Genomic DNA, 15694 nt, shown 5'->3' on the forward strand with positions numbered 1-15694 from the left:
CTGCAGGTAGGTACACTAAAATGACTGGTGGGATGAGGAGGGGTAACAGGTGGGTAGCAAGAAAGCTAAGGGTACTGGCAAAAGGGTAAAGGATCATGGGGTCAAAGTAGGAGCTAACGAAGTAATAAAAAGAAACAAGACACCCTACCACAAGAAAAAAACAAATTCAAACTGACCACTGGTAGAGGAGATACAGAAAATGAAGCAGTCAAGATCAGATCAGAGAGCAAATAACAGGGGAACCAGATTAAGAGAAGTGGAATACGAACTGTCAGATCATTCCAGAGGTAGAACAGTTATAGGTTATAATAAGACCAAGGGTCTGACCACACTTTACTGGGTTACTGAAGCAAAGATAAAGATATCTAGGGTTGAGAAGGGTGAACAATTACAAATTACCTAAGATTTCAGTTGCATTCAAGTACCAAAGTTTTCAAAACACAAGGGAAAAGAACAAATAAATCTGTTTTATTTATTCTAATTGATAAATAGTAAAAAGATTTGCCACAGAAGTACTTCTAACACACCAAAGAATTAAAACATCAATAATGTTCCTAAAAAATTCAAGTAAATTTAGTAAGCAAGCCAGTGCTGAAAAGTTTCTGACAACCAGATAAATTCCTTCTCTAAACCAGTCACAATCTCACTTAAAACCAAATATGTGAATTTTGCAGTGAGAGTAATGAGTGTATCTGTAAGTATGAATCCTCAATTGTTTCTGACATTCTATTCCACAAATAAGAAAATAAGATCATTCTGAGAAATGTTTAAAGAAACATTCAGAGGATGCAAACTTTAAAAAGATTCAAAATCTAACAAAACAAAAAAGAAACAATATGAGAGCTATACACATTGTCCCACTATCATTAAATAATTTTCACTTGCCAACTGACTAAGTAAACACTTTCATACCTAAATCCTTAAAGCTGAAAATGAAGCATTACTCACTGTCTTAACAGTTGTCTGCCTTGCTTCCACGTTAACTGGCTATTTTGAGGTGCTGTGGGAGCCTCTGTGTCTTTGGTTTCTTCTAAAAATTAATAACAACAACAAAACAAGACAAGTTTCATACATGTTACTTCAACTCCTGATAACGCTGCCGAAGTTATCATAAAGTCCCACAAAAATATAGCAAAATATTTTACAAAGGATATAAGAAAATTAACTTTTATTGAGTGTTCACTGTGGGTTATTAATTTTAAGTGTTTATCCTGACAGCCCAAACACTTAAGCACCATTCTCCTTGTTTTAAAATTGGGAAAAGCCAAGTGTATATTAACTATAAGAAATTAAAAAAACAAAAGCCCAGGATTTGAAATATTATTAAATTCAATTTTTTAACTACCAGAATTCTGCTGATTTGAATGCTTCTGAAATTAAAAATAATTACTATTTACATAAATCAACACTGTTAAGAAATTAGGTGTGTGTATGATTATATATATAAATATAATGAGTAACATACAGTTTGTATCGGTAGATGCTAAGTCTACGTACAAGACTCAATACAGTCAGTTTCACTTTTAGAACTAAAAGTTAAACCAGAAAACATTTTTACTGTATGTAAAAAGTCATATTTTATTCTCAGGTAACAAAGTGTATACATTAAAAAAGAGTTTAATGAACAGCATAACTTCAGATGAGTTAACTTCTTAACAAGTATCTCCAGAGTGGTTCTTAAAACTTTATTGGCACTAATGATACAGAAATATTTTCCTGTAATTTCCCATTATAAAAATGAAGATAAAGCATGAATATAGGGCCATACATGACAAGCACTCACAGTGAATGAACTCCTACCATGGCTTACTGTCATTAGTCTCCTAGACTCCTCAGAGTCATGTGAACTCTATTGGCAGGAATTCAAATATTCTTTGAAGGCATAACTTTTCTAGCCCTAACAACCCATTATTAGTACCCTCTCATTCTTCCCCTATATGTAGAAATATTTATAATTTCTAGAATTATCTCCTTCTTATAGCCCCCATTTTTTATGACTTTTTCCTACTTACACCATTTTATTTTTAAATCACATATAACATAAAATCATTGGCCAAAAGAACACATTTTTAAAAAGAATGTAATTGACTCAAATCCCATCACTGAGAGTGTTAATATTTGAGATTCTCTTATTCCATATTTTCCATCTGAAGATAACATAGGTGAGCGTCTCCTCTCATTAAAAAAAAAAAGGCGTGATCTGGACTGCACTACAAGCTGCTTTTAACACTCAATAGACCTTAAACACTTTATCGCAATAAATATAAACATCACATAATTATATAATATTCTATAGAAAGTATACACCTACTCAACCAGTCCCTTAACGTTGAAATTTGGCTCCAGTTTTCACTGTTGCTAAAGGATATTCTTGAAGTACACCCAAGCATATATAGTTCAATGAATTTTTGAACATACCCATGTAACCAGTACCAAGATTAAGAAACCAAACACCATCAGTTCAGTTCAGTTTAGTCGCTCAGTCGTGTCCGACTCTTTGCAACCCCCTGAACTGCAGCACACCAGGCCTCCATGCCCATCACCAACTCCCGGAGTTCACTCAAACTAACGTCCATCGAGCCAGTGATGCCATCCAGCCATCTCATTCTCTGTCGTCCCCTTCTCCTCCTGCCCCCAATCCCTCCCAGCATCAGAGTCTTTTCCAATGAGTCAACTCTTCCCATGAGGTGGCCAAAGTACTGGAGTTTCAGCTTTAGCATCATTCCTTCCAAAGAACACCCGGGACTGATCTTTAGAATGGACTGGTTGGATCTCCTTGCAGTCCAAGGGACTCTCAAGAGTCTTCTCCAACACCACAGTTCAAAAGCATCAATTCTTTGGCACTCAGCCCTCTTCACAGTCCAACTCTCACATCCATACATGACCACAGGAAAAACCATAGCCTTGACTAGATGGACCTTTGTTGGCAAATGTCTCTGCTTTTTAATATGCCATCTAGGTTGGTCATAACTTTCCTTCCAAGGAATAAGTGTCTTTTAATTTCATGGCTGATAAAGTCTGACACTGTTTCCACTGTTTCCCCATCTATTTCCCATGAAGTGATGGGACCAGATGCCATGATCTTCGTTTTCTGAATGTTGAGCTTTAAGCCAACTTTTTCACTCTCCTCTTTCACTTTCATCAAGAGGCTTTCTAGTTCTTCTTCACTTTCTGCCTTAAGGGTGGTATCATCTACATATCTGAGGTTACTGATATTTCTCCTGGCAATCCTGATTCCAGCTTATGCTTCTTCCAGCCTAGCATTTCTCATGATGTACTCTGCATATAAGTTAAATAAGCAAGGTGACAATATACAGCCTCAGCACCCCAGAAAACTTTCTTCATGCCCTTTTCCAACTCACTATATACTCCTTAGAAAGTATCAACACTACCCTGGTTTCTCAGCACAGGTTAACTTTTGAATTTGATATATATGAAACCATTTATATCAATTTCAAAATTTTATGTGACCCACTCATGTTGTCAAGTTTTCTGTTCATTTGCTAAGTTCTGTCCAACTCTGCGACTCCATCAACTGCAGCATGCCAGGCTCCTCCATCCTCCACTATCTCCCAGAATTTGCTCAAATTCATGTCCACTAGTCAGTGACGCTATCTAACCATCTTCTTCTCCCCTTTCTCCTTTTGCCTTCAATCTTTCCCAGCATCAGGGTCTTTTACAATGAGTTGGATCTTTTACAATGAGTCAGCTCTTCACATCAGGTGGCCAAAGTATTATAGCTTTAGAATCAGTTCTTCCAGTGAATATTTAGGGTTGATTTCCTTCAGGACTGACTGGTTTGATCTCCTTGCAACCCAACGGTGGCTCAAGAGTCTTCTCCAGCACAAAAGCATCAATTCTTTAGTACTCAGCCTTCTTTATGGTCCAACTCTCACATCTGTATGTGACTACTAGAAAAACACAGCCTTGACTACTTGGTCTAAAGAGTCAAAGCAGAGAGTGAAAAAACTGGCTTGAAACTCAACATTAAAAAACTAAGATCACAGCATCTGGTCCCTTCACTTCATGGCAAACAGAAGGCGAAAAAGTGGAAGCTGTCAGGTTTGTTGTTGCTGTTCAGTTGCTAAGTTGTGGCCGACTCTGCAACTGCAAGGACTGCAGCATGGCAGGCTTCCCTGTCCTATATTATCTCCTGGCGTTTGCTCAAATTCATGTCCACTGAGTCACTGATACTATTTAACCATCCGTTTGATTATAATTTATTTTCTTTTCTTGCTAAATAACATTTTCTTACACTAAAATACCACAATTTACTTATCTATCCTATCAATACAGAACATGAGTTGTTTCCAGTCTTTTACTATTGAAAGTAATAATACTATGAACATTCTTACACAAGCCTTGTGATGAACATTTCAAGGAGTAGAATTACTGTACCACAGGACATGCCTGTGTTCCCTTTAGCAACACAGTTATCTTCCACTTTTCAAAGCTTTATGTGACTTCACTTTTTTTCTTGTTTAAAGATTTACTTCTGGTTGGTCTGGGTCTTGATCACTGTACACGGACAGGCTTTCTCTAGTTGCAGCGAATGGGGGCTACTCTTCACTGTGGTGCTCGGGCTTCTCTTGTTGCAGAACACAGGCCATAGGCGCATGGGTTTCAGTAGCTGCAGTCTGGGGGCTCAGTAATTGTGGCTCACGGGCTCAGTAGCTGTGTTGCTGCTGCTGCTGCTAAGTCGCTTCAGTTGTGTCCGACTCTGTGCGACCCCACAGTGCAGCCCATCAGGCTCCCCCGTCCCTGGGATTCTCCAGGCAAGAGCACTGGAGTGGGGTGCCATTGCCCTCTCCAGTGCATGAAAATGAAAAGTGAAAGTGAAGTCACTCAGTCGTGTCCAACTCTTAGCGACCCCATGGACTGCAGCCTACCAGGCTCCTCCGTCCATGGGATCTTCCAGGCAAGAGTACTGGAGTGGGGTGCCACTGCCTTCTCCACAGCTGTGCAGCATGTGGTAATTTGCCAGACCAGGGATGGGACCCAAGACCCCTGCACACTGGCAGGCAGATTCTCAACCAACTAGACCACCAGCAAAGCTCTCACATCACTTTTTTGAAGGACCTGCATGTAATACCTGTTTTCACTAGCCTAACTGAAAAAAAAAAATCAGAGACCTTTTTCACTTTTTATGAAAAAAGGTTAGGGAAAAAAACAGCCTCTTCAGCATTTGTTTTGCAGTAAGCTGTTGAAAAATGGCAGCACGCACCCACAAGCAGCAAGAGGCACCACCAAGCTCCATATTAAGCCCCACATCTGTGCTTTATCTTCATTTATTTTGTGCACCATTAACAAGATGTGTCCAAAGGTAAATTACACCTTTGCCTTGTGTCACCTTGGCTTATGAATGGGAATGTTTTACTTTTGGACAGTGGGGGCTATTTGTATTGACATCACTTTCAGAGCAGTTTTATCAATTTAGAATTCCAATACCAGTAGGTGCAAAATTCCTGGCTGATCCACACCCTCAGCAACACTGAAAAAAAAAGACATTTTTTCTCTTTTCACCATTTTGATAGGTAATGTATTGTGGTTTTAAGTTGCCCTTCCTCAATAACTAATACATTTGAGCATCATTTCATATACTTACTGGCCATTTCTTTTATTAGTGACTTTTCAAGTCTTTTTGTCCCTATTTCTACTGTTGTAGATTTTTCCCCAAAATGGAGGGAAATAGGAGTTCTTTACAGAACTGGATACACATTCTTTCATAGGGTTAAGTTTAGGATATATGTATTGGTATTACTTGGACAAGTGTATAGAAACACACACATCTCATACTTCTTTCAAAACAATATTTTGTACATCTTCCTTTAACATTTTAAGTATAAAAAAGGCAATACTGATTGAATGTTTATCTCTATCTATACTTTGACATAAAGAATTTTGTCCTGTTGTTGGCATGGTGTATTTTTGCCCATTCCTTTGTCTGTCTTCCACTAAACATCCTGAGTAGCTTTTCTACATCAGTAAAAATAATTTGTTATCATTGTGGCTCCTATAAATAAAATACTTGGATGCTATTTTATTCTTCAATTTAAGGAAGTTTTAATAGTTAAGTTTACATTGGGAAGGTCCCCTTCAGAAGGGAAAGGATACTCACTCTAGTATTCTGGCCTGGAGAATTCTATGGACTGTATAGTCCATGGGGTTGCAAAGAGTCAGATATGACTGAGCCACTTTCACTTTATACAGATAGAAACAGATGTGTCTTTATCCTATAGCTGCTGTGGGCAGGAGAGATTATCTGCTAATGACTTGACTTTATACAAACTTGCACCAAAACCAGTTAGCCAACTGTGATTTTAGCTCTAGGAACAGTGGGGCTGCAACTAGCCTCTTCACATTTACACAGACCAAGTGAGGAGAACAGTCCTCAAGTTATAGAAAGCAGGGGATTTCCTGGCAGTCCAAGGAATTGGCTAGGACTCAGCGCTTCCACTGCCAGGGCCCGGGATCAATACCTGGTTGGGGAACTAATCCTGCAAGCCACACAACACAGCACAGGCAAAACAAAAAAGAAAGTGACTGCTTATTTTCTGACTACTCTAGCCATATTAGAAAAAAAATGAGTTACAGGAAAGCTGTGAAGGCATCAGGTTTCCTCTGTGGTGAACCACCGTACTCCCTCAAACTATGGAGGACTGCTATAGCAAAGAAAGTAATCCTGAAAATATACAGGCTTCGCATCTTATATCACTTACTGTTGCTTTTCCAAGGGAGACGGCATCTTGTCCCTGACTCATCAGTGAGTCTTCATAACCCCTTAAAAGCCAGATCAAAGGAAATTCATGCCACTACTATCTTGCTCTCTTAATTTTATATATGACAACAACTAGGAAAATAAGTGTGTGTGTCTCTGTTAAGTCACTCAGTTGTGTCTGACTCTGTGACCCCATGAACTATATATAGCCTGCTAGGCTCCTCTGTCCATGGATTTCTCCAACAATACAGGGGATCTTCCCAACTCAGGGACTGAACATGGGTTGACTGCACTGCAGGCAGGTTCTTTAGTATCTGAGCCATCAAGGAAGACAGGAAGATACAGTGTGGTGCTAAAACTGGTAAGCAGAGAAGACCTAAAAATAAATCAACTGCAGACTGTACATATAGGGTGTTTCTGCCAAGTTTTTTTAAGTACTTAATATTAAAGTAAAAGCCAATTAGCTAAATTTTTACAAATCTATTATAACATTTAACTGTAAAAATAAAAACTCACACTTTTCTTATTTTCCCTATTAAATATGCTTTAACTTTACTAGCCATGAAAGCAACGATAACTTTCCTGGTGGCTCAGTGATAAAGAATCCACCTATAATGGAGGAGACTTACAGAATATGCAGGAGACTTACAGAATATGCAGGTATGACCTCTGGGTCAGGAAGATCCTCTGGAGTAGGAAATGGCAACCCACTCCAATATTCTTGCCTGGGAAATCCCATGGGCAGAGGAGCCTGGTGGGCTCAATCCACGGTGTCACAAAAGACTTGGATATGACTGAGTGACTAAACAACAACAAGGCAACTATACAAGAAGAAAATCTGTATATTCAAATGAAGACATATTTTTTCTTTATCTTCGTAACCAGCAGTCAAGAACAGTATAAAATTCAGCTTGCTTGCACTAGCAAAATGCATATATAAATGGGCTCTCTATATATATCAGAAAATTATAGTAATATTTCCAATATTATATAAATCAAAAGATTCGTTCCTTATTAAACTTTTAGTCTACTCAAATTGTAATCATATGGAACCCTAAAATTAACACTGAACTATTAGCCTTTTCTTATATCCAGCTTTTCTCTTCCCTGCATAATTGTTCATGACATTCTGCTTTTACACTCACTATTTCAGTAAAGAGCAAGGTCAACTGGAGAAAACGTTTTCCTTCTCGTTATCTTTATCTGGCTGCCTCCATAGTTCCCAAATTCAAATTTCCAATTTCTTTAGGACTAAACTGAGTTAATCACAGCATCTCTAGGAAAAGTTAACTTTTAAATAGCACAAAATTAAGTTTATGTAGGGGTTTCCTGGTGGCTCAGACAGTAAAGAATCTGCCTGCAATGCAGGAGATGAGAGTTCAATTCCTGGGTTGGGATGATCCCCTGGAGAAGGGAATGGCAATCCACTCTGGTATTCTTGCCTGGAAAATTCTATGGACAGAGGAATGTGGTGGGCCACAGTCCATAAGGTCTCAAAGAGTCGGACACAACTGAGCAACTAACACACACAAGTTTAAGTAGAATCAAACAAAAATTGCCTGTAGGTGGTACAGAGAGTTACTCATTCCCTTTCACTTCTAATTGTGACCAAAAATACAGCCAGTTTTATACAGGTTTCAAAACAAGAAAAATAAGACAAATAACCTCAGGATTGATGAGGAGGTAGATGAAACTTTTATTAACTTTTTATTTTCCCTCAAATTCTAGAAAGCATTATAATATAAGTAACCAATGCTATCAAAGCAAATGGAGGAAAAGAGAACATGTCTGTTACCAAAAGTGAGCTTAAACCAGTTTTTCTAGAATGGAGGGGATGGAGGGCGAGATTAACAGAAGAATCAAGTTTACCTGATTCAAAGGTTGGCATTTTCAAGTCACCTTGGTTCAGTTCTGTGCCATATTTTAATTTGTGATATTTTGCCCTGAAAATTTAATAATAAATTGTTGAAAGAAAAAAAAAGTTTTATTTCTTTCTACAGTTTAATAACTACTGGTATATATTTCTTCAGTGACAAACTAAACAAGCATACGAATGTCAGTTTCTTTAAACTTTAGTGCAAAAGAAGTTAGAGGGAAAAAATATACTGCACGTACAAGGGAAAAAAAAAAGATAAATTATCCAAATAAGATACACACCCAAGTAAAGATAAATTTTTCCTAATTTGTTTACAAAAAAGCAAAAAACCCCGAAACTTAGACTCTACAATAAAGAATACTACTTCAATTTAAAGATTTTAATCTTTTTTCTTTTGCCATATAAGGATCAAATCAAAGTATCATCCTTTATTTTGGGCAAATCTTTGTATCTTTCAGACAGTTTTCAAATACACTGTACAATAACATGTGAGAATAATATTGTTCTACTTTTATTTTATTCATACAAGAAAATAAGGGACACCTACCTTTCTTGTTTTAATGCATACTCTAACATCTTTATTCTTCTTACTAAATCCTTCTTCAAGTTTTCTTGACCTTTTCTTTCTCCTTGCAAAAATGCTATCCGAGCCTAAAAATATAAAAAGTTCATTTATTTTTACTTTTTAACTATACACAGGAAATTGAAAAAAGGAAAGCAATAAACATAAAATTCTGCACTTTTATTCATTTATAGCAAGATTTAAAATTCATAGAAGTAGTTGATCAAACTTTCTTTGTTAGAAAATAGTCACTTTAAAATAAAGATAACTATAAATTAGCTATTTACATATAATCTGTATGGTCTCTACTACTAACAGATTTCACATAATTTTAAAAGGAAATTTTACATGTAAAAATTATACCTAATTCCTAACAAACAAGTTACAAAGAACAGAAAGTTATCATATTCACGTTTTTCCTCAAATTACATACTGGTTGTTTTTAAAAGTCATATTACCTCAAAAGCATTTCTTTCATGAAACATTTAAAAATTTACAATCTTCCCCTTTCTGACCACCACACTTCAAAATCTTTCAACTCTTGAAACAATTATCCAAAGTATCACAAATATTAGGTTGGTGAAAAAGTAATTGCGGCTTTGGACCCAGAAATTAAAATCATTATAACCAGGCTAAAACAAATCTTCATTAACCAAAATAGGAACCATTACAATCAACACATTTTTGCAAATGACAGATATGTTTGTTTATTCCTGTACCATAAAAACCTGAGCTTTAAGATTCAACAAACTCTTGGAAAGCATTTTTTCTGCAAGACTGTCAAGATGCTTTAAGAAGTGGTAGTTGGTTGGCAAGAGATCAGGTGAGTGAGCCAAAACTTCACAGCCCAAGACACTGAACTTTTGATGCATGGGCTGTGTGACATGCGTTCAGGCATTGTTGTGGAGAAGAACTGGGCCCTTTCTCTTGACCACTGCTGGCTGCAGGTGATGCAGATTTCTGTGTATCTCATCAATCTGCTGAGCATATTTCTCAAATGTAATGGTTTCACTGGGATTCAGAAAGCTGTTGTGGACCAGTCAGCCAGCAGCCCACCAAATAGTGACATGATCTTTTTTTGGTGCAAGTTTGGCTTTGGGAAGTGCTTTGGAGCTTCTTCTTGATCCAACCACTGAGCTGACTGTTGGCAGCTGTCATACAAAATCACTTTTCATCACAGGTCATAATCTGATTAAGAAATAGTTTGTTGTTGTTGAGTAGAATAAGAGAAGACAACACTTCAAAAGGACAATTTTTAAAATTTCTGGTTAACTAGTGAGGCACCCATTTATCAAGGTTTTTCACTTTTCCAATTTGCTTCAAATTTTGAATGACTGTAGAATGGTTGACACTGACTTCTTCAACAACATCTTGTGTAGCTTTAAGAGGATCAGCTTTGATGATCCTCTCAATTGGTCTTGTCAACTTTCAACGGCCAGCCACTGCACTCCTTATTTTCAAGGCTCTAATTTCCTTTGCAAAGCTTCTTGTACCACCATTGCACTGTCCCTTCATTAGCAGTTCCTGGGCCAAATGCATTGATGATGTTGTGAGCTGTCTCCACTGCTTTACAATCATTGTGAACTTGAATAAGAACATTATTCAAATTTGCTTTTTGTCTAACATCAATTCCCTAGTCTAAAGCACATATAAAATAAACAGCAAGTAATGAGTCATTAATAAGAAAAAAATGATGTATAATATAATCACATTTAAGAATGTATTCCAATATCAATGGTAAAGTTCAAGAATGCAAAACAGCAATTATTTTCTGCAATTACTTCTTGTACCAATCTAACAACTGAAGTTATATGTTCAACATCGTTACTTTCTACCATCATTTTTCTACAGTGAATTTTTTTTTCCCTTTTAATTGCCTTATTTCCCTAGAGAGACAAGTCTCCTTCTTTTTCTGGCCCTTCCCAGACTGTCAGCCTCCTTTAATTACCCACATTAAAGAGTGATATGTTTAATAAGACTGGCATCTGAATGAGGTATTTCCTGCTATAAATATGCGTGCAATAAAATTAACTTTCATAGTTTCGCTGAGATGAACCACAGATGTATTTCTTCATTAATGGAAAGTAAGCTACTCAATAACCTAAATTATGGTTAATTTAAGAAGTTTTTTTTTTTAAAGTTTCAGTGAACACAGAATCATAACAAATGAACTCATCAGGATGATTTAACACATTAAATTTGGGAAAATTAAGTAAAATCGCCCACAACTCCAGAAGACCTGAAAATGATACGCAGCTATATAACATATAGTCTAAATGCAAGTTTCAAAACAAAAATAAAGATCTAGAAGAATGATAAAGATTCAAAACCTAATAATAGTCTAAGATCCATAAGAGAAAAGCAGCACTTCTGACTCTTTTAAGCTGTGAAGCAAAGGTAAAATATGTCATTTTCATTATACGGAATCAAGAATTTCTGATTGAAGGTTTTCTTCTGCACTGGCTTAGGACAAAAAAAAAAATGAATCACGTACTATACGTGACTCCAAATTCCAGATCTCAGAAGTATTTTACAATTAGCACCAGATGATGAAAGAAGTTCATTTTGTTCTACTTCGTAATAAGGAGTAACTGGAGATTTTCAGGTTGAAAAAGGCACTGAAAACTTCAAAAAAGTCTTTTTTTTGGAATTTTGGTATTAAAAAATCATCCATACCTAGAGAATCCAATAAATGAAACAAAGCAGCACCAATCATGTAAAATAACAGGCACACCGAAGCAATTTCTGAACAGGAGCCAAAAGGGGATAACTTAGAAAGACACAAGACAACAAAATGGTAAGAATTCATTAAAATTTAGAAACCTTAAAAGGACATAGTTTAACTCAAAAAACATGAAGAGGGGGGTAAAAAAACAGATTAACGATGGAAAAGACATAACTATTGGAATTGACCTTACAATTTGTACAGACTAAAAAGATAAAGGTTATGTCTTATAGTGATAATAACGAACAATTAAATAACAGATTTGGCATTTGGTAAAGGATCAATGCAAAGAGATAGAGGAAAACAATAGAATGGGAAAGACTAGAGATCTCTTGAAGAGAATTAGAGATACCAAGGGAACATTTCATGCAAAGATGGGCTTGATAAAGGACAGAAATGGTATGGACCTAACAGAAGCAGAAGATATTAAGCAGAGGTGGCAAGAATACACAGAAGAACTGTACAAAAAAGATCTTCACAACCAAGATAATCACGATGGTGTGATCACTCATCTAGAGCCAGACATCCTAGAATGTGAAGTCAAGTGGGCCTTAGAAAGCATCACTAAGAACAAAGCTAGTGGAGGTGATAGAATTCCAGTTGAGCTATTTCAAATCCTGAAAGATGATGCTGTGAAAGTGCTACACTCAATATGCCAGCAAATTTGGAAAACTCAGCAGTGGCCACAGGACTGGAAAAGGTCAGTTTTCATTCCAATCTCAAAGAAAGGCAATACCAAAGAATGCTCAAACTACCACACAATTGCACTCATCTCACATGCTAGAAAGTAATGCTCAAAATTCTCCAAATCAGGCTTCAGCAATACATGAACCGTGAACTTCCAGATGTTCAAGCTGGTTTTAGAAAAGGCAGGGGAACCAGACATCAAATTGCCAACATCTGCTGGATCATGGAAAAAGCAAGAGAGTTCCAGAAAAACATCTATTTCTGCTTTATTGACTATGCAAAGGCCTTTGACTGCGTGTATCACAATGAACTGTGGAAAATTCTGAAAGAGATGGGAATACCAGACCACCTGATCTGCCTCTTGAGAAACCTATATGCAGGTCAGGAAGCAACAGTTAGAACTGGACATGGAACAACAGACTGGTTCCAAATAGGAAAAGGAGTACATCAAGGCTGTATATTGTCACCCTGCTTATTTAACTTCTATGCAGAGTACATCATGAGAAACGCTGGGCTGGAAGAAACACAAGCTGGAATCAAGATTGCCGGGAGAAATAGCAATAATCTCAGATATGCAGATGACACCACCCTTAATGGCAGAAAGTGAAGAGGAGCTAAAAAGCCTCTTGATGAAAGTGAAAGAGGAGAGGGAAAAAGTTGGCTTCAAGCTCAACATTCAGAAAACAAAGACCATGGCATCTGGTACCATCACTTCTTGGGAAATAGATGGGGAAACAGTGTCAGACTATTTTTGGGGGCTCCAAAATCACTGCAGATGGTGACTGCAGCCATGAAATTAAAAGACGCTGACTCCTTGGAAGGAAAGTTATGACCAACCTAGACAGCATATTCAAAAGCAGAGACATTACTTTGCCAACAAAGGTCCATCTAGTCAAGGCTATGGTTTTTCCAGTAGTCATATATGGATGTAAGAGTCATGTACGGATGTGAGAGCTGGACAATAAAGAAGGCAGAGTGCTAAAGAATTGATGCTTTTGAACTGTGGTGTTGGAGAAGACTCTTGAGATCCCTTGGACTGCAAGAAGATCCAACCAGTCCATCCTAAAGGAATTCAGTCCTGAATATTCATTGGAAGTACTGATGTTGAAGCTGAAGCTCCAATACTTTGGCCACCTGATACAAATAGCTAGCTGACTCACTGGAAAAATGCCCTGATGCTGGGAAAGATTGAAGGCAGAAGGAGAAGAGGGCAACATAGGATAAGATGGTTGGATTAGTATCACTGATTCAATGGACATGAACTCAGACAAACTCCGAGAGATTATGAGGGACAGGGAAGCCTGGTGTGCTGCAATCCATGGGGTTGTGAAGAGTCGGACATGACTTGGCAACTGAATAACAACAGCAATAAAGGATCAAGGACAACAGATTTTTCAATTGTTTTTACATGTCATGATGCACCATTGATAGAATCATCTTTGCAAATAACCTTTTAAAAAGTAACGGCAAAAACCATCTTTACAATAGCATCAAAAACCAAAAGTACCTAGTAATAAACCAAAGATATACAAATCTCTAAACAAAAAGTTTAAAACTTTAATGGAGACAAAAGATAAATGGACTAGCAAACTCACCACTGGAAAACATAAATTTTCACACACACATTAACCAAAACAATTAACGTAATTCAAAACAATTAATGTAATTCCAATATACTCCCAAAGTGTGTGTACAGAATTAGAAAAGCTGATAATGAAGCCTTTGAAAGGTTGCAAGAATTACCAAAATGTGATATTCAGAAACATAAAAGGAGCGATGCATTGGGAAAACGGTGTCAACAGACTTGCTTGACGGAAGGGTAGTCATAAATCTCCAATATGTAAAAAATGCAATATCTGCAAAGTGCAATAAAATGAGGTGCCAGCAAATGTTTTTTTATGATGTATCTCTTCATAATCTCAGATTAAGGAAAGATTTCTTGAATAAGATAAAGACACCAAGGCCTTCTCAGGTGGTCCAGTGGCTAAGGCTCTGTGCTCCCAATGCAAAGAGCCTGGGTTCAACCTCTGGTCAGAGAACTAGATCCCACATGTCACAACTAAAAAATCCCACATGCCTCAATGAAGACCCTGTCTGCCACAACAAAGATCCAACACAGCCAATAAAGAAAAGGATAGATAAATCCACTACAATTAAAGACTTTCTGTTCAAGATAAAGTAACCTTTTGGACAATCCGAAGTGAAAAATGGTTTAAAAAAAACTAGAAGAGGCAACACAGACCCAATGTGACTTGCAAAGCCTAGTATATTTACTATTAAAGTTTGCAAACTTTCCGATATTAGATGAAACAGACTTAAATGATAAAAGGCTGCAAAAGACAGAGAACACTATGTACTAATAAGAGGTTCAATACAACAAGAAAACTAAGATCACGGCATCCGGTCCCATCACTTCATGGCAAATAGATGGGGAAACAATGGAAACAGTGACAGATTTTATTTTCTTGGGCTCCAAAATCACTGCAGATGGTGACTGCAGCCATGAAATTAAAAGACGCTTACTCCTTGGAAGGAAAGTGATGACCAACCAGACAACATATTAAAAAGCAGAGACATTACTTTGCCAACAAAGGTCCGTCTAGGCAAAGCTATGTTTTTTCCAGTAGTCATGTATGGATGAGAGTTGGACTATAAAGAAAGCTGAGTGCCGAAGAATTGATGCTTTTTAACTGTGGTGTTGGAGAAGACTCTTGAGAGTCCCTTGGACTGCAAGGAGATCCAACCAGTCAATCCTAAAGGAAATCAGTCCTGAATATTCATTGGAAGGATTGATGCTGAAGCTGAAACTCCAATACTCTGGCCACCTGATGCAAAGAACTGACTCATCTGAAAAGACCCTGATGCTGGGAAAGATTGAAGGCGGGAGGAGAAGGGGATGACAGAGGATGAAATGGTTGGATGGCATCACCGACATGGTGGATGTGAGTTTGAGGAAGCTCCAGGAGTTGGTGATGGACAGGGAAGCCTGGCGTGCTGCAGTCCATGGGATTGCAAGGAGTCAGACATGACTGGGCAACTAAACTGACAATAAGAAAATACAACAATTATATTTATGTACCCAATGATTCCATCAAAATATGTAATGCAAAAACTGACAGAATTACA

At 37.4% G+C, this 15694-nt stretch overlaps 1 protein-coding gene across 2 annotated transcripts in view; it reads right to left on the reverse strand.

Annotated features, from left to right (window-relative positions):
- Positions 1–15694, reverse strand: part of STRN3 (striatin 3) — a 104947-nt gene that overhangs the window by 51472 nt on the left and 37781 nt on the right. For both annotated transcript variants that reach the window (XM_052659487.1, XM_052659488.1), the window contains exons 2-4: positions 9142–9245; positions 8588–8661; positions 949–1030 (exon numbers count right to left, since the gene is read on the reverse strand). In XM_052659487.1, coding sequence (XP_052515447.1) covers positions 949–1030; positions 8588–8661; positions 9142–9245 — 260 coding nt within the window. The remainder of the gene's footprint in view (positions 1–948; positions 1031–8587; positions 8662–9141; positions 9246–15694) is intronic.

The sequence above is a fragment of the Budorcas taxicolor genome, chromosome 21 (genome assembly GCF_023091745.1).
Source record: "Budorcas taxicolor isolate Tak-1 chromosome 21, Takin1.1, whole genome shotgun sequence".
NCBI classification, from domain to species: Eukaryota; Metazoa; Chordata; class Mammalia; order Artiodactyla; family Bovidae; genus Budorcas; species Budorcas taxicolor.